Source organism: Lepus europaeus, chromosome 22 (assembly GCF_033115175.1).
Source record: "Lepus europaeus isolate LE1 chromosome 22, mLepTim1.pri, whole genome shotgun sequence".
NCBI classification, from domain to species: domain Eukaryota; kingdom Metazoa; phylum Chordata; class Mammalia; order Lagomorpha; family Leporidae; genus Lepus; species Lepus europaeus.
In genome coordinates this window covers 8,855,984-8,879,883 of record NC_084848.1, presented here as the reverse complement: position 1 = coordinate 8,879,883, position 23,900 = coordinate 8,855,984, and the positions used below count along the sequence as shown (strand labels likewise).

Genomic DNA, 23,900 nt, shown 5'->3' with positions numbered 1-23,900 from the left:
GCGAGAGTTGGGAATGGGCTGTGAAGAGAAACATCACATGAGCTAAAAACGGACCCCGACAAACCGTCCGACGAAACCTGCCCTCCCTCCCAAGCTGTGGGAACAGAAGAGTTTGACTGTAACTCATCCAGAGACCCCGCAGAAACCCCTGGGCTGGTGCGTGCTTGAGGGCCGCAGACTGGGCGCAGAGCAGGACCAAGGCCAAGAGGCCGCTCTCCCCGCTCCACGTGACGTGGAGATCCCAAGTTCCACCCTGCAGACACCCAGGAGCCCACGCAGCTCAGATCACCAGCGCTGACCCCACTCGGTCCCGGCCCCTTCCAGGAAGCCCGGGAGGCCAGGTGGGTCTCCGGATTCTGCGATGTTGAATGTGCGCCCGTGCATGTTAGGATACTCTCGTCAGCAGTACTGAGACGTAGGTACCGGTACCGGAGCGCCGCACGGAGGCTGTGAACTGTGGTTGGGGAGGGGAAGTGACAGGCCTGGGGCCGCGCTGCCGTCTCCCTTCAGTGTGACAGCAACGTGGGCAACACAGCTGCCCAGGTGGACTTGACCGCCCACGCCATGTCCCCAGCACTGTGACTACCCAGGGCACAGCCCCGGTGGCGCTCCGCTCCAGCCGGGAGGGGAGGTCGCCAGGGCGGGAAGCCCCTGGCTTGGCAGCCCGTGGCATTTGCCTCAGACGCCGCCTCCCGTCAGATCAAGCAGCCAGAGCTGGCCCTGCTGTCATTGTGCTGACAGCGAGCCTCGGGCCGGCCGCGGGAGAAGTCCGGCCGTTTCGTAAGAGGGTTACATAACCCGGCCTGCGATGTCTCTGGCTGTGCCGCCGTATGGATTCGGCAGGTTTCCTGGGGCGCGCTCACCACCCTGGGCTCCGCTGTCAGCTCAGAGCAGCATCTCACGGTGCTCGTGACCAGGGGCTGATCCAGGAGACCAGGAGCAATTTTCCTACCTGGTTTGCGCCTCAATTTCCTTCCCCGTTCCAGACAGGGGTCAGGGCACCCAGGAAGAGCGAGTGACCTCACACACGCTCCGGCCTCAGTTGGGTGTCAGGGCAGGGGCGGGAGCAGCTCCGCCGGGGGCCTGCTTCTGCCTGGCGTGGCTGGGCCATCACTGCCCCTCGCTGGGTCGCTCTTTTTCCAACAATGAGAAGATGGTGCTGCTTTAGGAACTGAACGTTCTGTACAAGGGTGAGGATGCAACATTTCCGTTTTTGTTTTTGACTATTTAAAACCGGACATCCTGGGACCTGCAGCAACAAACAAGCAGACACGTACAAGCATTCCCTCCGGGTGCCTGCACACGAGGCCGCGGGTCAGCCCTTCTGGGGGCCCAATCAGAGCCTCCTGGGCAGTTCCTTTGCACGGGATGAGGGTCCTAAAACGCCAAAGTCACCGTTTAAAAAAAATGACCATTTTAGGCGTGTATCTGCAAATCTAGATTTTTCTAGATGTTCTGCAGCCTAGTTTGCAAAGCAAGCACAAGGGATGTGTGTGGTTGTGCAAATGCGTATTCATAGCACACTGCTGTCACGGGTCCACGTGTGGGAACTCCTTGTCGGGTATTTGTTTTTAATTGGAGAGGCAGAGGGAGAGACAGACAGACCGACAGATGATGCTCCCGTTTGCTGGTTCACTTCTAAAATGCCCAGAGTGACCAGGCGGGGCCAGGGCCAGGGCCAGGCCAGGCAGATCTCCCATGTGGGTAGCAGGGACCCCCCCCCAACTTGAGCCACCACCACTGCCTGCCAGGGTCTGCATGGTCAGGAGGGTGGCGCAGAGCCTGGAATCTGGAATCTGCGACCTGACATCTCTAGACCGCAGCTTTCCACCGAAAGATGATTCCACGCGTTGCCCCTGCCACTCACAGCCCTTGTCCTGTGGGCGGCGGACAGCTCCTAACTGTCTGCTGATTCTCTGTGCCAAGTCACCGCCCCCCCCACCCCGGGAGAAGTCAGACTGGGACCCAGGCTCTCCAACGTGGGATGCAGGTGTCTCTAACTGCAGTCTCAAACCGCACTGTTAAGCCCAAAGCCGCCCCCTGCCCAGCTCGGTGTTTTTAAGTGGGTTTCTCTGCTTAGCAGCCATGTGGAAACCTCCTGCCCAGGCGGCCCCTCTGGCCCCAGGCTCGGCCTGCACCTGCTAGCCCACTGCCTCCTCTCTGCTGCAGGTTCGGTCCACACGTGTGGCGGGGGAGGGGCCCTTCTGCTTCCCCAGTGGGCGGGTGGAAGCCGGCTCTTCAGTCACGGAGTCAGAGCAGGGGCCGTCCCTCTGTCCCCCAGCCGACAGAGGTGTCCGAGGGAGACGATGTGAAGCTGGGAGTCCCTGAGTATTCCCGAGGCAAGGTTAGCACACCGGGGGGGGGGGGGGGACGCCGGAAATGCACAGCGACAGCACGTTGGGGAAGTCGAGGCTGGAGGCTCCTGCTGCAGTGGGGTCTGTGGCAGGCGGCGTGGCCCACATGCCTTTAGCAGAGCCCACGGAAGCCCTGGCCTGGTGCAGGGGACGTGGCCTCAAGGCGCTGTGTCCAGCTCCATTGCACCACAGCCCCAGGCTTCACAGTTCGCCATGAAGCAGAAGCAAGGCAGCCACAAGCGTGCTCCACGGAGGCCGGCTCGGGGCCAAGGCCATTGGAGCCACAGGGTGGGGCCGGACAGGAAGCTGCCGCCTGCAATGCACAGGGGGAGTGCTCTTCTGTGGAGTGGGCAGGGTATCCAGGACCAGGCCCCAGGGGCGGCCAGGTGACGAGAGCTTTGTATGCTTGGTGAAGGAGACCGGGCTCTGGGCACACAGGATAGGAGAGCTGTCCTGGCTGTGGCTTCATGTCGGAGTGGGCTGTGAATGCTGAGAGCCGTGGTCAGCTGAGCTGGACCTGAAGGTCCCAGGGCTGAGGCTTCTCCAGGGTGTCATCAACCAGAGATACGGCAGAGGGCGCCCTCCGGGTTCACACGGAGCCACAGTGCAGGGGGCTGTGGCTGGGTCTGGCCTCTCAGACAAACACAGGGAAGTCCTCCCCAGCAGGGGGTGGAGGCAGTACAGGGCCACTGTCTCTCCCCTCTAGGGATCTCAGGTATTCCTTTGGGAGAGAAGAGCAAACACAGGGCTTGGCGGAGAATCTGCGCTCCAGGGCTCTCAAAGCCGACGGCAGGCACCGGGGCAGGTTCCGTAGGAGCTAGAGGAGGTGCGGTGAGGCCGTGGATCCAGCACAGGCTTTGCTCAAGGGCAGCCCTGGCTTCAAGTTCAAGTGCGGCCAGTGATTAGCTGTGAGGCCTTGGGAAAGTAGCTCACCTGAATTTCCTGATTTATATGGGGCAGCACTGCCCCCAGGCTCTCAGAGGCCACACGCGGGAGGCCATGGAATGCTGCTCTGAGCTTGCATGCCGTGCGGTGTCTCCATCCCATGTTCCTGCCTCTCCTCCTTCCTCCTGTCTGTCCCTTCCTTCTCTCTCTCTTCAAAAAGGACTTGGTGGAAGAACAGCCCACTTGAAGAGCTGTTTTATTTCCATTTCATTTGAAATGCAGAGAGAGAAAGAGAGAGATCTTCCATCGGCTGGTTCACTCCCCAAAGGCCCACCACAACCAGGGCTGGGCCAGGCCAAAGCCAGGAACCAGGAGCTCCAACCAGGTTTCCTGCACGGACAACAGGGGCCCGTGCACTCGAACCATCACCCGAGGATGCACGTTAACAGGAAGTTGGCCTTGGACATGGAGCCGGGACTTGAGGCAGGTGCTCTGACTGATAGACCAAGCTCTCACCCCTGTGGAGAGACTGCGTAAGAGGCTGACATGACACCCACAGAGCTTACCGGCCAGTTGCTGAGATACCTTGTGGACTAAGAAATGGGGAGACATTGCCAGAACGGGCTGTCATGACTGCAGGTGCAGGGGACCCTTGGACGAAGCTGAGACGCCAGCAGGGTGGCTCAGAAATGTCTCACTGCTCTTAGGAGAGAGGGGGTGCTCCAGGGACAGGGACCCGCATGGCGCAGGCGCTGATATAGGCCATCCCGGGAGTGGACCGGGGACGCTTGAAGCCATTCTCTGGGCAGCCGAGTGTGTGGATGCTGGCGAGTGGGTACCGGCATGGAATACTCCCCAGCCTCTGTGCAGAAGGCAAGCAGGGGACAGTGAGGGGCATTGGGCGAGGGCCTAACCTGGTGACCACAAAGCATCAGGGGGATCTCTCCAGCTGTGCGTGCCAGCAAGTCAGCAGCAGGAAGGATGCTTCTGGCCCAGACCCCAGGATGGGCTGGGATGAGCTGCAGAGACCCTCGGCCCCCTACATGTCGCCCATGCAGAGGCTGCCGCTGCCAGGAGCGCTCCAGGCCACCCCAGTCCATGAGCACCGCCGTCTCATGTCTCATTGGCTCCTCCCCAACCCCCACAGCAGGGGAAGCGGCACTCGCCTTGTAGGGCTGAGGTTGAGCTACAGCTTCCCAGTGCCCCATGGCCTCCAAACTTTCCCATTGCCTGGAGGGACCCTCAGGCCAGAGGGGGCGGTGGCTTGGAGTCAGGCCACTGTGGGCAGGTGTCTTGTCCCCATGGCAGCTGTCTATTGGCCAGAGGAGGGGGTGGGGCCATCACTCTGGGTGGAGCCCCTGCCCTGCCCTGCCAGTGCCTGCCGCCCAGGCCCGGAGAGGAATGGCTGTGCTACAGAGGTGTGCTGGGTGCAGACCGTCAGCCAGGCGGACAGGCGGACAGGCGGACAGGACCCGGAAGGAAAGGAAGGGGGAGGAAGAACAGGAGGGGAGGAGAGGAGGCAGAGCGGGCCGGGAGAGGCCGGGAGGCGTGAGAGGGGCCCACGGAGCTGGCTGGCACGGAGGCCTCACCCATTAGCATTTCCCAGGCAGCCTCCCTTGCGGTCGGCCTCACCTTCCTGGCCAGGGGAGGCAGGGCCAGCGCCGGCCCCGGGCTCCCTCGCTCGCTCGCTCGCAGTGGCCCTGCTTGCAGCCCTGCCGGCGTTGGCACGGTGACAGTAGCCAAGTGTGCAAACTTGTGCCATTGTCCCCAGGCCAGGGGGAGCCATGGAGACTGGCTAATATGACACAGGAAAATGTTTGCTGATGGCAATTCTATGGGCTTTGTCCACCTCTTTCTCCATCATGACGACTCGATTTAAGTCCCTAACTGTTTGACTACAAATGCAAGGGGACCGTGCAACGCCACCCTTTTGTCCAGCCGCGCTGAATGGGCAATTCAGGCTTTGTGCAGCTCAATTGAGGGAGCAAACATAAAGACAAGATTCCTGAGAGCCCCGGCTCCCTTCCCATGGATATCCCGGCACCTCGTTAGAGGCCCTTCCCCGGCCACCTTTCCCGACACCCAGGGACCTCCCCGCTTGGCGGGTGCTCCAGCACCCCAGCGCTTGGGGATCCCAGCAGGTGGCAGGGGCGAGGGTGCTGGAGAGAGACAGAGAGGCAGAGACAGTCAGAGAGGACCACTCAACACTCAAGGAGAGCGGGGAGAGCAGCCCGCCCCAGCTTACCCCGTCCGATTGTCTGTCTGCAATGGAGCATGGCAGCTGCAGGCCTGGGGTCTTTTAGGGGAGGTTTGCGCACCGCTCTGCATTGGGCCCAGCCCCTCCTTGCTCCTGGACATTAGACCCGCGTGCGCGCGCACACACACACACACACCCTCACACACTCCCCCGCCCCCTCGAGAAACCAGGGAACCGAGGTCAAGGGGAGGAGGGGCGTGGAGGCTGAGCAGAGTGGGGCTGAAGGGTAGAACTTTACCGGGGAATGATCGCATTGGGGAGCTGTCTTTTTTGTGACGGTCCCCATGGTGACAATTTGTGCCGGCAAAGAATGTGGGAACGGGGCGCCGCCGCCTGATTGGGATGCTTTGTGTCTGGAGAGGCGCTCCTGATTGGCCTGAGGGCCCCCCAGCTCCGGGGAGTCGTCCTCCATTGAGCCCACTCAAGGGCTGCACAACTGCCTGCAGCCCCACGGAGCTCGGCCGGCCGCGCCGGGCCTGCCCCAGGTCTGCGGCGGGGAACCTGCCGGGCCACGTTGGCCGGGGCCCCGGGCCCGCACCTTCGGTCAGTGTGGAGGCCCGCAGGCTCCGGCCCGGCTGGGTGGGGGGGCGTGGGGCAGGCTGGGGCCGGGGGGAGGGGTGAGGTGCTGCGGGCGGCGGCCGAGGAGCATGAAATTGCTGCAGACGCTTCGGCGGGGGAGCCCTGCCGCCCGCAGCCTGCAGACAGGGGTCCTGCCTCTGGTCCTGCGTGAGAGTCGGGGGTGGAGCGTGGGGACTGGGAAGGGGGGCTGATGCTGGCAGGGCTGGGGGCGGGGTGGGGGGAGGAGGAGGCCACCGCCAGGGAGAAAGGGGGCTTGGCTTTCTCTAAAGTGCAGCGTTGGCCCCAGCTGGAGACATGCAGACCTCAGCGGCAAAGTTGTGCGCGTTGGCAGCGCGGCGTGTGGCTGGCGGGGCCGAGACCTGGGCTCCAGCCCCAGCAAGGCCACCTATGGCTGGGTTGCCTCCGGCCAGCGGCTTGACCTCTCTGAGCCTCCGCTGCCAGAAATGTGCAACACATTCAGAAAGGCTACGCAAGGCTGTTCGCACCTGTCCCCGTCACAGAGGCTCAGGAGATGCCTGGCGACAGGAGCAGGTGTTCCGCTTGCCCAGGGCTCTGCTCTGGGGCCACGGGTGCTCCGGGGACACCGTAGCCAGGTGGTGTGGCCCATGGGCAGGCAGGGCGGGGTGTGGCTGCTCAGAGAGACCCCCAACGGCCTGTCGTGTCCCCCAGGTCAGCTCCCTACAGAGCATCCCCCCCTTCATGGAAAGCCCCGCGCAGTGGTCCCCTGGTGATGGCATCCGACAGTGAAGTGAAGATGCTGCTGAACTTTGTGAACCTGGCATCCAGCGACATCAAGGCCGCCCTGGACAAGTCCGCGCCCTGCCGCCGCTCCGTGGACCACCGCAAGTACCTGCAGAAGCAGCTCAAACGCTTCTCCCAGAAGTATTCGCGGCTCCCGCGGGGCCTGCCCGGCCGAGCCGCTGAGCCCCACCTGAAAAGGGGGCCCGAGGACCGGCCGGGGAGGCTGCTCCTCGATTCCTGCCCCGATTCCAGCCCCGGCTGCAAGGAGAAGGCGCTGGGGAGCGCCCTCCCGGAGGAATGCCTCTCCCACGAGCAGACCCTGCAGGGGCAGGATCCAGAAGCTGCCAGGCCTGGCCAGGTGCCCATGCGGAAAAGACAGTTGCCTGCGTCCTTCTGGGAAGAGCCGAGGCCCACCCACAGCTACCCCCTGGGGCTGGAGGGGGGACTGGGCCCCAGGGAGGGAGCTCCCTATGAGGGTAAGAAACACTGCAAGGGCTTGGAGCCCTTGGGGCCCGAGACGGCCTCGGTGCCCCTGTCCCCGAGGGCCCTGGCTGACAAGGAGCTGCTCACGATGCCCGGGATCCCCCTGGTGGGCCGGGTCAATGCCTGGAGCTGCTGCCCCTTCCAGTACCATGGACAGCCCATCTACCCTGGCCCTCCAGGGGCCCTGCCCCCGAGCCCCGTGCCCGGCCTGGCCCTGTGGCAGAAGAGCCCCGGCCGCCCTGCGGAGCTGAGCCACTTCTGCAAGGACATGGACGGCCTGGGGCAGAAAGTGTGCAGGCCCGTGGTTCTCAAGCCCATCCCCACCAAGCCGGCCATGCCCCCACCCATCTTCAATGTCTTTGGCTACCTCTAGCTTGGCCAGGAAGGCCTCGGCCCCCACCTCCCACCTGCAGGAGTGTGGGGGCCCCAAGGGCTGTTCTCGAGGGGGGCTGCACAGTGTTAGGGGGCCTCCTGGGCATTCCAAATGCTCCCTCCCTTTGTGGGGGGTGGCAGAGGGCAGGATTGGGGGGGTGCTTCTCAGTGGTCATTGGCTCAGCTGTCGAGACCTTGGGAGCTGTGGGGCTAGGCTCGGCTGGCCCCTCCCCAACCGGGCCAGAGCCCAAGAGATCACTCTCCTGCCCCACCAAGATGGCAAGCAGCGGGACTCGGTCAGTCCTTGCTCGAGGGCCAACCTTGTGCCAGTCTCGCATCTGTTCAGCCATCAGCCACTGTGTGAGCCAATGCCAGTTCTTTTTGTTCGTTGTAAATATTAAGACAGTTAAAAGAATAAAGACACTTCTTCTGCAGTTTCCACATCTTGGGTGTCGTGAGGTTGAATGGTCCCCAGGCCTAAGGGGGCACAGGCTGCACCCAGGCCGAGGGCCCAAGGCTGCTTGTGGCTGAGACTGGCAGGGGAGGCTGGGGGTGGCCCAAAGCCTCCGAGGTGTCTCGGGGAAAGGAAGGAGGTAGGAGCAGAGCTGGAAGGAAGCCCCCAGGACAGGTCCTGGGTGTGCCGTCCATAGGGTCCCTGAGGGTCCAAACAGCTCTGGCACCAGGGAGGCAGGGGCGGGGCTGAACGCTTCTTGGCGGAACCCCCTTCCCCAGCTGCAGGATGCTGTCGGGCCCCTCTGCTGTGACTCCTGCTGTGGCTACAGTGGTGTCAGAGCAGGGGAGGGGCCAGCCGGTGAGCTCAGGCCCCACAGGAGTTGGGCGTCTTGAGGACAAAGCAGGTGGCCCCCTCAGATTGTTCCTCTTTAAAACATGCTCATTGGTTCAATGTCCTTGGGTAAGAAAAGTACAATAGCAGAACCGAAGCCACGGCCCAGGCTCACCCAGACTCCTGCGCTCCCGGCTACCCAGGCTCCTCCCTGGAGCGTTGAGCTCAGCTGGGATGGCGCACAGGGCCACGCTCAGCCATCATGCCCTCAGCATTCCAGAGACGGGTGCCTGGTCTGTGCCGGGGCCCACAGTGACAGCCCCGCCCTGCCCAGCACCTGGATCCCCTGGGTGGGAAGAGATCTGTGCCTGTGAGGACACTGTAGGCTATAATGTGGCCTGAGAAATGGCGTGAGTTGGCCTGATGCCTGCCCCCAGCCCATGGGCACCTGATAACTCATGGACCAGCCCCGTCTACATTAGCCCACCCTCATCTGCCACCTTGCAGTCCCTTCTGATCCGCTGTTGCCCTGGAGGAAAAGGCCCTCTCTTGGCTGAGTCGCCCTTGACGGCTGAACTTGAACTTGGGAAAGGCCCTCCCTCGGCTGAGTCTCCCCTTGACAGCTGAACTTGAACTTCTGGAACTTGGCAGCTTTCCCCCAGGCCCTCAGGGTTGGGCAGTTCGGGTGTGTGTGTGGCGGGATGTGGGGGGGGGGTGCAGTTTTGGGGGGATTTCTTCAGGATCCCTGCAGCTCTACCTGGTGGACGGGAAGGCAGCCCAGGACTGGGGCCAAGCACTGGGAATTGGAATCGCAGGGACCTGTGTGTGCAGGTCCCTTCCCCTTGGGGGCTGTTTCCATCTCAGCCCCCTCTGGCCTGTGACTGCTGGCAAGGCTGTTCCTCCCCACACGGGCACCAGCACCTGCTGACCAGTGTGTCAGAGCCAGCAGGGCCACCCTGTACAGATGAGGGGAGCAAGCCAACAGCAGTGCCACCCACCCCTCGCTTGACCCCCTGAAGGCCAGAAACTACCCTGCCTAAGACCCTACCACAGTCTCTCAGCCAGGCGGCCTCTGGGCTGTGGCTGCAGATGGCCTGGAGCCCAGTGGCAGGCGCAGAGGACCCCAATGATGTACTGCAACTTCCATGGGAATAGAGCATGCCGGGCCTCAGCCAGGGGCCCAGAGAACCTGAGCACGCTCACCACGGCTGCCCACTCGCCCCACGTGAGGACCCGGGGGCAGACAGTGGCCAGGGCTTGGGGCACAGCGAAGTTCGGTGCCTCTGCCGGGCTGACCAGGGCCATCTCTCCGGCACTGCTGCTCATAGCAGCCAGTATTTAGATGCTCCCCCGCACACTGGTCCATGCCCCGCCCCACCCCAACTCCCTCCCCAGTGTCTCAACTTGTGTGGCAGGTGAGCAGGATATGAAAAGAGCACGCCAGGAGAGGCACGGGCAAGATGGCCCCAGGTGTCAGCAGACTGGGGGCACCGCCGCCTTGCCTGTGATGCAGCTCCTGTTTCCATGGCGACTGAAGCAGGGTAGACAGCTGGGCCCTGGGGTCTGTCCCAGTGGATGAAGCCTTCGAGGAGCCCAAAGCTGCCGTGCTCGGGGGCCATGTGCCCAACCCCACAGCTGCCAGGGGCAGGCTGAGGACCTGAGGCCTGGGGAGACCAGCGAGTGTGTTTGCCGGGCAGGAGGATGTGTGTGTGCTGTTTATTGTACTCAACAAACCCCCCAACCCAGACCCAGGGGTCTCCTTAGCCCAGCCCTGGGCCACATCTTCGGAGAGAAACCTCAAAGTCAAGTGGAGCCTTGCCCAGGGCAGGAAGGTCCGTCGGCCTCTCAAAGTCCTTCCGCATCCCAGGTCAGAGGCCGGGGGATCCCTGCTGGCCCGCCTTCTCCAGTCGGGACCACCTCTAGTGCTGCCCCCGGGAGCCCCATGGCAGGGCAGGCCGGGGAGGACTCGGCAGCTGGAAAGCACCCGGTTCTTCTACTGGACACTTTGTATTCTCCGCTCTGGCCCAGAGCCCCTGCGAGACCATGGTGGCCGCCCCAGCTGAGAGGGAGGCAACCTGCAGCCTCCTGTCACTGGCCAGGCCCCTCGGGTCTGGGGCCACAGCCACGCCGAGACGTCGTAGGAACAGTCCGAGGGGCCGCCCAGCTGCCCCAGGCCCGGTCACTGGGTGTTCTCGTACTTCAGGTATCTGATCAGCCTGCCCGGGAGCGGCAGCGTGTCCAGGAGCTTGATGCGGTATTTCCCGATGGCCTTGCGGACCCGCAGCCGGCACAGGTGGGCCAGGGGCCTTGGAGGCTCTGCGAAAAGGAGGGGAAGACAGACGCTGCTGGTTCATCTGCAGCTGGCAGAAGGTTCGCATCCGTGACCTGGGGCCAGTGGGAGGCGCCCAGCTGACACGGCTGGGTAAGACCGGGGTACCCGCTCCTGCCCACCCCCGGCCCTGACACTTAGAGACCTGGCAAAGCCCTCTCCCATGTGCCACTGATCTGCACGGCCCAAGGAAGGCAGGGGAGGGGCCACACCCACTTCCCAGGTGAGGAAACCAAGGCTTGGTGAGCTTCTGGGACTCGGACTCCCATCCCCACGTCTCAGTCTGGACCCCCAAACACAGCCTGGCAAAGGGCTCAGGGTTTAATCGCCTTTGTGGAACTCAGCTCTGGGTGCCAGCAGGTGTCCACAGGCCAGGCCGGGGGGTCTCCCCCAGGAGGCCTCCCAGCACTGGGAGTTAGGGGTGGAGCGGGTGGGGATTGAGGCATGTAGTAAGAGGGTCATTTATTTCAGCACAAGGCACAGGGTGGGCACGGAGAAGGCATCTGTCCAACCAAAGACCCACCCAGCCATCCAACAAGCACATACTGAGCCCCTCTGCCGGGCCTAGTCCTGGGCGGGAGCCAGAGACGGGGAGGCACCTGCACAGGACCTCTGTGGGCAAGGCTCCCACACAAGATGGGGCATCCAAGCAGGTCCCACGGGGTGGGCAAGACTGCGCCAGGTGAGGAAGGGAGGCAGGGGCCTCCAGCAGGTGCCCAGCCAAGGGGGTCAAGGCAGGCCGGGCACGCAGGGGCAGTGCAGGCTGGGCCAAGCGCTGCCCAGCCAGGGCGCCCACACCCAGCTCTGTTTCTGACCCTCCCCCTGCCCTTCGTGAAGCTCAGCACCTCTCCCCTGCGGCTGGAGGCAAAAGGCCACTGGTGGGCAGAGGACGTGGAACCGGGAAGGCTGGGCTGGCCAGTGAACGGCCCACCTCCCAGAGCCTGTCTGATGTCAACGCAGAAGCCAGTGGTGTCAAGGTCAATGTCTTGGCATTCAAGGAAAAAGCAGACGGAGCGCACTTTGCAGGTGGAAGGTGGGCTCTAAGGTCACCGAAACAGCTCTTGATGAAGAGCCCTTTGTTCTGCCTGTCAATGAACACTGACACCACATGAAAAGGCTCCACCTGGTTCCCCGGGGCCACCATGGAGTAGGAAGGGACCACCCTTCCTTAGGGAAGGGAGGAGAGGACGGAGCAGGTGGGACCGGTATCAGGGCACAGATCACTGCACCCTCTAGTGGCCAAGGATTGCGGTGACAGCATCTGGATGACTCCAGCACCACGCCGGGTGAGTGGGCAGCTCAGTGCGGCCTCTCCAGTCACCGCCCAGTGACTGTCAAAGGCCCCAAGTGCTTTCCAGGCAGCTGTGCAAATGAGAGACCCTGCAGCAGGTCTCTATCCAACGAGCAAGAGCCAGTGAGTCAGAGCCGAGGCGCGAGGGATGGTGCCCGCGGCAGCACGGTCTCACGGCGCACAGGGAGAAGGGCCTGCCCGAGTCACTCCTAGACAAGAGAGGTTTGTGAACCACGGAAGTGGTGCCTTCTGGAGCCTGGAAACACAGGCCGTTAGCCCCGGCCTGCTTGAACCAGGAAGCTGTATTTTTCTTTGCTTTTAATGATTTACTTATTTATTTGAAAGGTAGAGTTACAGAAAGAGAGAGACACACACAGAGAGATCTTCCATCCACTAGTTCACTACCTCAGATGGCCAGAGTGGTCAGGGCTGGACCAGGCCAAAAACAGGAATCTGGGGCTCCATCTGGGTCTCCCGCACATGGGCCGTCCTCTGCTGCCTTCCCAGCTGCACTAGCAGAGAGCTGGATGGGAAGTGGAGCAGCCAGGACTCCAACTGGCACTCACGCGGGAGGCTGCTGTCACAGGCAGCGGCTCACCTGTGTGCCACAGTCCTGGACCCAGGAAGCTGCAGGCTAAGCGTCATATGCTTCCGGGGCACCTTCCAGCTTGGGATGCCCTGTACCGCCATTCCCTCCCTCACCCCACCACCTTGCTTCCCAGGGACCAGAAACCTGGACCACACGGGCAGGTGCTGGGTGCAGCAGTTAGATGCCACTGGGGACACCCACATCCCACATCAGAGCGCCTGGGTTCGAGCCCCAGCTCCGTTCCTGATTCCAGCTTCCTGCTGGTGCACGCACTGGGAGGCGGCAGGTGACGGCTCAAGTCCCTGGATCCCTGCTGGCCGCTTGGGAGACCTGGATGGAGTTCCCAGCTCCTGGCTTCAGCTTGGCCGAGCTCCAGCTGTTGTGGGTATTTGAGGGAGTACACCAGCAAGTGGAAACTACCTTGTCTCTTTCTCTCTTTCTCTCTCTGCCTTGCAAATAAATAAAAACTTAAATCTATTCATGTTTTAAAAAGCAACATGGAAACATTCAGTTGCGGGACTCAGTGGGGGCGGGGAAGGGGGAGCTGGTCAGACCTGGGTTCGAATCCCAGCTCCACCACTGCCAGGCCCAGGCGACACGCCCCCGTGAAGGTCAGTTTCCTTTTCAACTGTCCCAGGAGTCACAGACAGACGGCTGGGACCCACAGCCTGGCACAGCCTTGGGCGGTGGCGGCGGCGGCGGCGCAGCCCCTACCTGCCTTCTCCTTGATCACGGCCCAGTCCTCGTAGCTGTCGATGTGCTCCTTGAGCCGTGAGCACAGCTGCACGTTGCCCACGTAGTCCAGCAGCACATCGATGATGGGCCCCGCCCAGCGGCTCACCTCGGGTGCAGACAGGAACTCGCAGAACTGCAAGCGGGCACGCATCAGGGTCGGGGGTGAACTTGTCCCCCAGCTGGGACTCTGGGGCCGGGGACGAGGAAGGACCCTGGGCGCAGCCAGGCCAGGGTCGGCTCCGGAAAACCCACGCCCCTCCTAGCCAGCCCTCTGAGCCTCGACTTCCTTGTCTATACAGTGGGTGTACGAACACGGTAGGATGCCCACGGACGCCCACCGGTCACCCTGACCTCCGAGACAAGCGGGTTCTCACTTCCTTTGAGTGCTGACCATTGAGTGGACCTGCCTCTGAGCCGCTGGCTTTACTGCCCACCTCACATCACTTCCAGGGGATGGTCAGGTCAGGGCAGGTGGAGAGCCACACCCCGGCTCCTCTGGGGGTTCCTTCAGCTCCCCGTCCCTGGTGAACAAACTGAGGGGTTGCACGGAGCTCCACCAGCAGGGCTGGGGAGGCTATCAATGATGTCACACGTGGGCCACTCAAAAGTTAGCCTGCTCCAGATAGACCGGACTTCGGGTCCCGCCTGCGGTTGCCTAGGCAGGGCCAGACCACAGGGTTTCGCGGGCCCATGGCAGCCTGGACAATCCCCACCCCCAACACACACACCCAGGCTCCGCCAGCTCCAAAGCGGGCTAGCGCGGTCCGAAGATGCCCACCCTCCCGCCGCCGCGTGTCCCCCGCTAGCCCGCACCTCCTCCGGAGCGCGCCAGCCCCCAGCCCGTCTACACCGCCCCTGGAGCGCGCGCGCCGCCCACCTGGACCGCGCCGGGCGCCTTGTCGCCGGCGGGGACGTCGTTGAACCTGCTGGAGGGCGGCGGCGCGGGCGGGTGCGGGCCGTTGCCGTACAGGCACGAGAAGCAGGGCTCGCCGTCGCAGCCCAGGTCCATGAGGTACTTGAGCAGCGACAGGCACTTCATGGCGAACATGATGGTGGCGGGGAAGGCGGTGGGGTGCGTGGCGATGTAGGCGTCGATGTTGGCGCCGTGGTCCAGGAGCAGCTGCATGGTGCGCAGGCAGCCGTGGCGGATGGCCACGAGCAGCGGGCTGATCACGTCGCGGTTGGGGTCGGCGCCGGCGAGCAGCAGCAGCTCGGTGGCGTACACGTTGTTGTTGACCACTGCGAAGTAGAGCGCCGAGGTGCGCCGGTCCTCGTAGAGGCGCGCGCGCTCGGGCGCCAGCAGCGCGTTCACGTCGAAGCGCGCGGCCAGCAGCGCCTCCAGCACCGCGTCGTGGTTGCGCTCGGCCGCCAGGTGCAGCGGGCTGATGCCGCTCCTGCGAACGCGCGTGCGGCTCGTCACCGGCAGCAGCATCTGCACGATCCTGCGGGCGGGGCGGGGAGGCCGTGAGCCACGGGGCGGCGGCGGAGCGCGCCCAGGGGCCGGCAGCGCTCGCAGAGCCGCCCTGGGGAACGTGGGTCTGCTTCCGTCCCCGCTTTACAGGTGAGAAAACTGAGGCTGGGAGAGGTTGAGCCACCTTCCCCAAGCCACACAAGCCGGCCAGGGCGGAGCCAGGCATCAGGCCCACGCCCCCTGGCCTCCAAAGTCTGAGTTCTTAAAAACCTCAAGATCCTCCCGCTGACTTATTTCTGATGTTTCGCAGTGAAGCTGGAAGAATTGATTAGAAGCAAACCCAGTGAATGCCCAGGGAAGCAGTGGAGCCTGCCCCTGCCCTGCCTGGGGAGGGTGGACAGGGACAGTCACGTCCGAGAGCCCATCGTGCACCTGCTGGTCTCATCCCTACAACCCACGGACCACCTCTCATCCTTCCCACTTGAGCCAAATCAAGGCTCAGAGAGTCAAAGGGGACACACTAGGACCTGGGCCCTCTTCTGACTCCAGCCCTGGGCTGTCCTGCACCCCCATCTCGCTGTCCTGGGGGCCCTGGTGCAGTCCGGGTTGCGGGGCACAGCAGGGGATAAAGAGGGCTGGCTCTGCCAGTCCTGCCCCAGCCCCCATCAGCGGCTGTGATCACAAAGTTGCTTGCACCCCTTTGCCGAGACTCAACGCTTCCTCCCTTGGAGGCTGACTCCAGCCTGTCCCTGCCTCTCCACTGTGCCCCTGGCCTGGCCAGCCTGGTCAGCCGCTACTGAGGCTTGGAGCTACCTGCAACCCTGGCTTGTCTCCCTCCTGCGGACTTAGGCACAGACCTTAGGTGGTCACCAATGTTACTGTTAGGTCCTCCCAGCAGCCCCGTGGGTACTAGAATCACCCTCAGTTTCCAGACGAGGACCTGAGAGCCCAGAGAGGGCGTGTGACTTCCCCCAGGGACACACAGCCAGCAAGCAATGGGGCAGGAAGGACTGGAGTGCTGGCAGTTCGGTCTGTGAGGCTTAACCACTCCTCCACTTCTGTGTGGCACCGAGGGGGACAGCTCACACGCCGTGGGGTTGTGCCGCCTTTCTTTACAGCCTGGTAACTTGCTTGCACCCATTCACCTTCATAGTAGCCCTGTGGGGCAGCCAGAGCTGCTCTGTGGCCTTCTTTGTAGCCGAGGGGCTGCAAAGAAGTGAAGTGAGAGATCACAGGGTGTGGACTAACCCCAGGGCTCGACCCTAGGACGCTGAACCCCTCCCCTCGTCTTCACCCCCTGCCCTTGCCACACACTCCCAGGCCCCTAATCCGCCCCATCCCTGCTGGTAGGTGACCGCCCAGCCCTGTGTGGGGCCCCATGGAGGTGGCTGTCGGGAGGGGAGCAGGTGCCACCAGGCCTGTTCCCACGCCTCTCCTCCTGGCACTGGACTTCCTGGAAATCGGATGCCAGCAGCCTCCTGCTGTGATCCCAGTGGAAAGTGTTATTATTGTTAGTGACGCTATGTTTGACCAAATTTCTGCTTCTAAAACCTCAAAAGGAAATTCCCCTGCCCAGGGGGGCTAATTGCCTCCTAATTTCTATTTGTGCAGGCACCAGAGGCCTGACCTCGCTCTGCAGAGGTGCTGGTCCAACGCAGGGCTGGGGCCTCACCCTGGACCCTGGCCATGGCCAACAAATGCTCTGTAACAGCCGTGCCGTGCCCAAGCACGGGAAAGAACAGGGAGCGGGGTGCCCTGGGCCGCGGGCCAGCCGGCTGGTGTCTCTGGCAGGTCGCAGCTGGGCTCCAGCCACCCCCCGCCCACCAGAGGGAAAGTGGCAAAAATGTGGGAACTCGACCCACCGCCGCCTCTGCTCCGGGAAGCATTGTCATAAGGCAGCCGGTCATTTGGTCATTTCTGCCCATCGGAGAAGGGTGTAGCGCAGGCTGGGGTCCAGACATCCATCTGTCCAGCCCTCCATCTTACAGCGGCTAGAACTGAGGCCCAGATGTGGCGTGGAGAAGAAGAAGCGAGGTTGGACAGAAGGCAGATGGCACGCGAGGACAGCAGTCAGTGTCTACACACACGGGGCCCAGCCTTTCCCTGATGCCCCTCTCCTCCTAGCCACAGACAGTGGCCCTGTGGTGGCCCCACTGGGCACCTGACTCCTCTCTCTCAACTCATTTTGTGGGCTGGAGGGCCGGAGGACCAGGGGCCACCCCACAAATTGAGCTGGGGTCACCCCACTTCCCCCAGAGGCAAGTCTTGGCATCAGAGAGTGTTGCACCCCAGAGTACACCCTGGGAGAAGGGAAAAGTGGCCACTGCCCCGTGGAACTCTGGCTGTGCGGGAGGCTTGGTGCTGGCCCTCCCCATAGACCTCCCCACGCTGGAGCTGTGCCTACACCAACTAGCTGAGCCTTGCCTGACCCAGCCCGGCCAACGCAGGGCAACCCAGGACAGCAGCACAGCAGGTACAGTGGCTGCTGGCCCATCTATGACCTTGGGCCTCTTCTCCACAGCGGGGCCCCCTCCCCCAGTAACCAAACCTCACTCTCCTTGCCCGGGTCCTGCTGCCCCACCCAGGATTCGCGCTTCCTGCAGGCCGCCGTCTTGCCCTGGCTCTGATGTCCTGCCTGAATCCAGCCTGGCGTCACACAGTAGGCAGAGAGCTTTGTGCAGAACAGATGTCCTGAGCAGTGTGGGGGTGTGGCATGGCCGTGAGGAAATGGGGGAGGGTCCTCAGCATCGGCTGCCCCTGGGCCCACATCTGGCTCTGGCTCTCAGCACCGGGCCTTCCCAGCACACACTGACCTCTCAGAACCACGTGCGTAGCAGGGGGTGATTAATAGCACTGATGATGGTGCTGTCCCTCACTGTGGGTCACTACGGACATCTTGCCCCCCTAAATAGGCGCCGTAATGTTTCTGCTGTGCACCTGCTATGTGCCGGGCACCACTGGAAACACCTGCGTCCCTGTCAGCCTGCTTCGGTGTGAGCCTCGGCTCTGGCTCCTGACTCCAGCTTCCTGCTAATGGGCAGTGCTGATGCTCAAGGAGTTGGGTCCCTGCCACCAACATGGAAGACCTGGTTTGAGTTCCCAACACCTGGCTTCAGCCTGGCCATCCATGGCTACTGCAGACATTTAGAGAACGAACCAGCACATGGGATCTCTCTCTCTCTCTCCCTCCCCCCTCCCTCCCACCTTCCTCCCCCTTCAGATATAAAATAAAGTGTGAGCACATTTCCCTCATTGAATCATAAAATGACCCAGAACCTAAAAGTACTTTATCCCTCATGTTGTTCATCACAACCCCGCCAGGTGGCGCCACTGTGCCCAGCTCAGGCAGCCCAGTGACATCTTCCGCCAAGGCTGCTTTTGAGGCTGACCAGAGCTCTTACACGTGCATACGTTGGCTGTGCAGCAGGCGGTCAGCCGGTAGCAGCTGTTGGTATCTCCATCGCCACAGCCACTGCAGCCACTCCCCCTGCTACAGCAAACACGGGGGCACTCTAGGTCACCAGGTCACGTAGCGGGGAAGGCGGGGGTGGGGAGTACTGACCGTTGTCGGTGGACTTGACTTTCATGTGGGAGCCAGCCATTGGCAGGTGGTTGTGCACCCAGCAGCGTGCAGCCCCACAGCCAACCCCACTGTGTGTGTGTGTTGTGTGCATGTGTGTGTATGTGTGTGTGTGTACACGCACATGCATGGTGGGGCATGTGGAGCTACCTCTTCTCTGAGCCTCTGTGATGTCCATGCTGGAGCCAGATGGGGCCTGCCTGTGCAGGAGCTGCCTGGGGGTGTCCCCAAGGGCGCGGTGGGACTCCCGCCCCCGGAAGTGCCTTCCGGGCACTCCTGGCTTTTCCAGGAAACCCTGGGAGCTGGAGCCAGGAGCGGTTCCTCCATACAGGAGGGCGCCGGAGGGCAGGTGCGCCCTGCTGCCTTGAGCCAGCCTGTCTGAGGGGCTCTGGGGCATCACAGAGGCCGGAGCTTGCAGATGGCCAGCTCTGGAACACAGCGCAGCGCAGGGAGTCGGTCAGATGCAGATTCCTGACCCCGGCCCAGCCTGGTGCAAAGCCCGAGTCAGCAGAAGCCCTGGTGCTGAGTCAGCTGCAAACTTTCACCGTCCTTTCCTCCAGGAGCCACAGCAGCCAATCGGCTCCCCGCAGGGGAGGGGTCATCCTGGGGGCTGGGGCCAGGGCGCAGGACCCCTCCCCCTGCCTTCAGCCAGGACTTCAGCCCTGAGCTGTGCTTTCCCCCTTCACGCGACGCTAGTCTGCTCTTGAGTGTGCTTAGTGAACTGCTTTCTCCTCACGCAAAGGCAATAGAAATTATTAGCAAAAGAGAAAGAGTTTTTTATTAGTAAGAGACCAAGAAGCGAGACCCAAAATGAAAGCTGGTGTTTCGTGCTGGCCACAAAATATGAATGGCCTCCCCCAAAGCCCATGGAAAATGTGGATCATGAAAAGCAAGGCGTGGGGGCCAGCACTGGGACGCGGCGGGTTAGGTTGCCACGTGACATTGGTGTCTCATATCAGAATGCCAGTTTTGAGTCCTGGCTGCTCCACTTCCGATCCAGCTCCCTGCTCATGTGCCTGGGCGAGCAGCAGAAGATGGCGCAAGTGCTTGGGCCTCTGCATCCACGTGGGAGACCCGGAGGAAGCTCCTGGCTCCTCGTTTCCGCCTGGCCTAACCCTGGCTGTTGCAGGCATTTAGGGAGTGAACCAGCAGATGGTAACCTCTCTCTGTCTCTGTCTCTCTCTCCCTCCTCTCTCCGTCACACTGAATTTCAAATAAATAAATTTATCTTTTAAAGACGTTCCCCAGAGTGATGCAGACAAGTGGGGCGGGGGGGGGGGGGGAGTCCCAACTCTCAGCTCCTTCCTGCTGTCATCATTTGGACCTCTCTGGGGTCAGGTTCAAGGTAAACCATGTTAGCTGAACTCTGACAGAGGCTGGACACTGTCTGGAACTCAAGAGAACTGCGCCATCTTGCCCACCACCACTGCTGACTGGAGTCACTTTCTCCCCTTTGGTGGCTTCGCTGAAAAGCGACGGAATGTGTGCTCCCTGCATGATGGCTGTCAAGTGTGGAGGCTCTGTGCACCTGCTGGCGCCAGCACCCCCATCCCAGGAGCTTCCTTTCCATTCTCTATCCACGCACATCCATTTCACTAGTTCTTGCAGTGGCCGCAGAGGCAGGTGTAACGCTCCCATTTTACAGGAGGGGAAGCTGAGGCCCAGAAACATTAGGCACCATGCCCAGTGGGCTCAGCAGGAACTCGAGCCCAGGTCTGTCTGCCCTGCAGCTACCTATGTGGTCCAGCGAAGGCCAAGTGTCCCCTGAGTTTGTTGTAGGGGTGGAGTTGGGGGCATCCCTGGCTGGCCCTGTGCTGGCTTCCTACAGAGAAGGATCTGGGGCCAAGAGTCAGCTCTGCCCCAGGGGTCTTCATCCCCTCCTGTGGGATGTCACTCGCCCAACTGGTTCCCCCGACCCCCGTGAAGACAACAGACACCCCACTGATGAGCACCCCAGGTGGCAGCAGGTGGTGGCTCAAGTACTTGGGTCCCTGCCACTCCCCTGGGAAACTCAGACTGAGTTCCTGGTTTCTGGCTTCAGCCTGGCCCAGCCTTGGCTTCGGTGGGCGTTTGGGAAGTGTGTGTGTGTGTGTGTGTGTGTGTCTCGCTCTGCTGTCAGATTGGTTGATTAATCTAAAGCAGCAGCACACCCAGTAAGCACTCGGCAAATGACTCCATCAGCGCCATCACACTTGCTACTTGCCTACGAGGCTCCCTTTGCACCCCCTGCACCTCCGAGCTGTGCGTCCTTGGGCAGGTCACTCAGCCTCTCTGTGTCTTAGCTTCCGCGAGAGCTAACAGTCGTGTTGGCTTCCCAGGGTCGGGAAAAGGATGGGGTGAGTTTACACTGTGGAAGTGCTTGCTGACCAGACTGGCCTGGCTGTCCATACCCCCGTGCACCCCAGGCTTGCTACCGCCAAGAGGCTTCCCTCCGCCCTCCACGCTCATCGCTCCTGGGCCTTCCTACCCCTGAGGGTGGGGCATTCGGAGCAGCCCCACCCCGGCTCCCCACCACCCCTCGGAGGGTCCTGGGCTGACCTGTAATTGCCCTTTTTGGAGGCCATGTGCAGCGGCAGCAAGCCATCCTTGTTGGCCCTGTTGGCGTCGGCGCCCTGGGACAGCAGGAACTCCACCACCTCCTCGTGCTCGTTCTTGCAGGCCTCGTAGAGGGCCGACGCGCTGTCGCTGGCCTGCGTGTTGATGTCGGCACCTGCAGGAGAAGCAGGTGGGTGAGTGACCAGGGCAGCCACGGCCTCCGTGCCGCACCTGCTGAGCACTGCGCACGGCTGTGCTCATGGCCAACACCTGCACTAAGGACGGGGCTGCCCTGGGCCGCCCACAGGGGGCTGCGGCCAGAGCAGAGGCCTCTGAGACGCTGGCGGCAGCCGTGGTGGGGCTGGAGTTTACTGAGCACCTACTGTGTGCCGGGGGCAGGGCTTTACCCGTTGTCTCTCTGAATCCACGTGTCGTCCTGTGGATGAGCACCTGCTCCACGTTACAGACAAGGACACAGACGCAGAGAGTGACTGGCCCTGGGCCACACAGCCCGTAAACTTAGAGCCAGATGTGTACCTGGTAGTCTGATGGCAGAGGCCAGGCTAAAAGGCCATGCTGGGCTCTGTCCTGAGAGAAGCCTCGTGAGTCCAGGAGAGCCCAGAAGCCCTGATAAAGGGGGGTCCTGGTAACTTTACGAGCCCAGATCTGTTTCTGATTTCAGTTCAAGGGGTCAGAGAGGAATTGCTTCCTGTCTCCGCTGACGGAATCGCGGAGCTGGGCTGAGCCTATCGGCTCCACCCTCTGCAGCTCCCGGGGTAAGGGAGGGCTGGCCGCCCTGCCCATGACTGGCTCTGCAGGAGGAGGGCTCCCTGCCCTTCTGCGTTCCACACGGGGCTGGACCTAGGCAGCTGCGACAGGTCAGGGCAGCGAGGAAAGTTTCCAGCTAACCACAGTGCGTCCCGCGGTCTCAGGGTTTCTGGGGGCTTCTCATTTTCAGTGCTGGTGGGACCAGTTCCTGTTTCTTTTCCTTTTTTTTTTTTTTAAGATTTATTTATTTTATTTATTTGAAAGGCAGAGTTAGAGAGAGAGAGAGAGAGAGAGAGAGAGAGAGAGAGCAATCTTGCATCTGCTGCTTCATCCCCCAAATGACTACAATGGCCGGGGCTGGGTCAAGCCAGGAGCCAGGAGCCAGGAGCCAGGAACCCCATCCAGGTCTCCCACGCGGGTGGCAGGAACTCGGACCAGCCTCCACTGCTTCCCTGGCGCTTCAGCAGGAAGCTGGGTTGGCAGCAGAGCAGCTGGGACACAAACCGGCCCCAAATGGGCTGCCAGTGTGATAGACGGCAGCTCCTGCTGTGCCACGGTGCCGCAGCAGGAGCGGTCTCTGATCTGGCCGGGAGAACGGGGGCCTTGGTGACAGTGAGAATCCGTTTGCAGTGTCTCGTCTGACCACCAGGAGTGGCCCTATCTCTCAGGGTCCTGTGGGCAAATGCATCTGCCCAGGGCCTGGCACAGGGAAGGTCCCAGCAAGTGCCTGCGGGGTCCGTGTTCTCCCCAGGGTGGGGGCGGCGACGAGCTGCTCCGACCCCACCCGGCTCTCACAGGCAGGCTCCCTGGAAGGCCTGGGCCCCGCCTGCTGCTTTCTGCACAGAAAAATATTTGGACTGAAGGGTGGCCCCAGCCCGTGAAGGGCACAGCCCCTGACTCAGAGCCGGCAGGAGGCCGGGGCAGCTGTCGGGACTTAGCGGCCCGTCCTCACGTCCTCACCCGCTGAGCCCCTGCCCTTTGTCCAGCCTCCTGGCCTGGGCTCCCAGGGCCCTGCCCAGGCCCCTTTGTTCTCACACTGCTGGGGGCTGATCTGTCCCTAGCTGCAGGGAAGAGCCTCGCCTCTGTTTTCCCAACTGCTCAGCCACATGCCGAGTCCGGTGCTTCTCGGGATGCAGCCCCACACGGGGAGCCCTCCCGGGCCACGGTGCTGGGGTCAAGGGCAGAGTGCACAGTGGTGCGGGAGGAGAAGTGGGTGCGGTCCGGCTCGTTGTGCAGCCAGGTGGCTCAGGGACTGCAGAGAGGTCGTTCCCCCTTGTGGGCCCCAGAGTTGTCATGTGGGAAACGAGGACGAGTCGCTGCATGAGAGATGGCAGATACGTGTCACACGCGCCCCCCCCCATAACTGCTGACGTCACTACCGGACCTCAACCTGCTTCACGCCTCAGCATCCTTCTCAACACAGCACTCCGGGAAGAGCGCGTCCACAGGAGGGCGCTCACCTGCCTTCCCCGAGCGCGGAGCTCGTCCCCGGCCACGTGCCCTGGAGGCCCGCGTGCCCCCGACGCTTACCACTCACCGTGCTTGGCCAGGAACCTCAGGGCGTCCAGCTGCCCGCTCTGCGCGGCCACGAACAAGGGGGTGATGCCATAGGCGTTCTTGGACTCCACCTTGGCCCCTCCGCCCACCAGGATCTCCATGACCTCCAGGTCATTGCGAGAGACGGACTCGTGCAGAGCCGTCCAGCCCCGGTTGCAACGGTGGTTGGTGTCCGCGTTGTGCTGCACCAGGATCCGCACGGCCTCCGCGTTCTTCCTCTCACAGGCTGTGCCGGGGAGAAGCAAGACCGTCAGCAGGCCGTGCCCTGCCCTTGTAGGTCCGTTCGCTCCTCACCAGCCCTTCACTCCGCAAGCATCCACCTGGGGCATAGGATGTTGGCGCTGGCCGGCAGGCTGGGGTTACCACCCCCTGTCACCGCCGAGGAAGACGAGGCACTGAGCGAGCGAGTGACCTGCCCAGAGTCACGTGGAGGTAAGTGGCAGAACGGGGATTCCAGCCCTGCAGAGACCCCTGGACTGTTCTGCAGGCCCCTCTTCCAGGGTGACCTGCTCCGGTCCCCCGAGTCTCCCAGGTGAGAGGACCCTTCCTGGCTGAGGAGCGGGTGGGATCACACTCCTGCCAACCCCGCAACTCCTGTAGGGAAGCCCGACTCGTGAGCACAGCTCAGTCAAGTCTCACAGCCCCTTTTA

General features: G+C 62.4%; 2 protein-coding genes across 2 annotated transcripts in view; one reads left to right on the top strand and one right to left on the bottom strand.

Annotated features, from left to right (window-relative positions):
• Positions 1–6,796: 6,796 nt before the first annotated feature.
• On the top strand, positions 6,797–7,672 carry FAM181A (family with sequence similarity 181 member A). Its single transcript, XM_062181826.1, has one exon. It carries the CDS (start codon positions 6,806–6,808, stop codon positions 7,670–7,672), a length of 867 nt encoding a protein of 288 aa, XP_062037810.1. The 5' UTR covers positions 6,797–6,805.
• A 2,484-nt stretch (positions 7,673–10,156) lies between these two features.
• The window catches only part of ASB2 (ankyrin repeat and SOCS box containing 2), a 36,394-nt gene continuing 22,650 nt past the window's right edge, over positions 10,157–23,900 (bottom strand). The window contains exons 6-10 of the mRNA XM_062181324.1: positions 23,231–23,476; positions 20,929–21,100; positions 14,277–14,841; positions 13,379–13,532; positions 10,157–10,771 (exon numbers count right to left, since the gene is read on the bottom strand). Coding sequence (XP_062037308.1) covers positions 10,635–10,771; positions 13,379–13,532; positions 14,277–14,841; positions 20,929–21,100; positions 23,231–23,476 — 1,274 coding nt within the window. The 3' untranslated portion in view covers positions 10,157–10,634. The remainder of the gene's footprint in view (positions 10,772–13,378; positions 13,533–14,276; positions 14,842–20,928; positions 21,101–23,230; positions 23,477–23,900) is intronic.

Excerpts from the sequence above, each read along its gene's own strand:
- FAM181A (XM_062181826.1), top strand. The coding sequence starts at position 6,806 with ATGGCATCCGACAGTGAAGTGAAGATGCTGCTGAACTTTGTGAACCTG.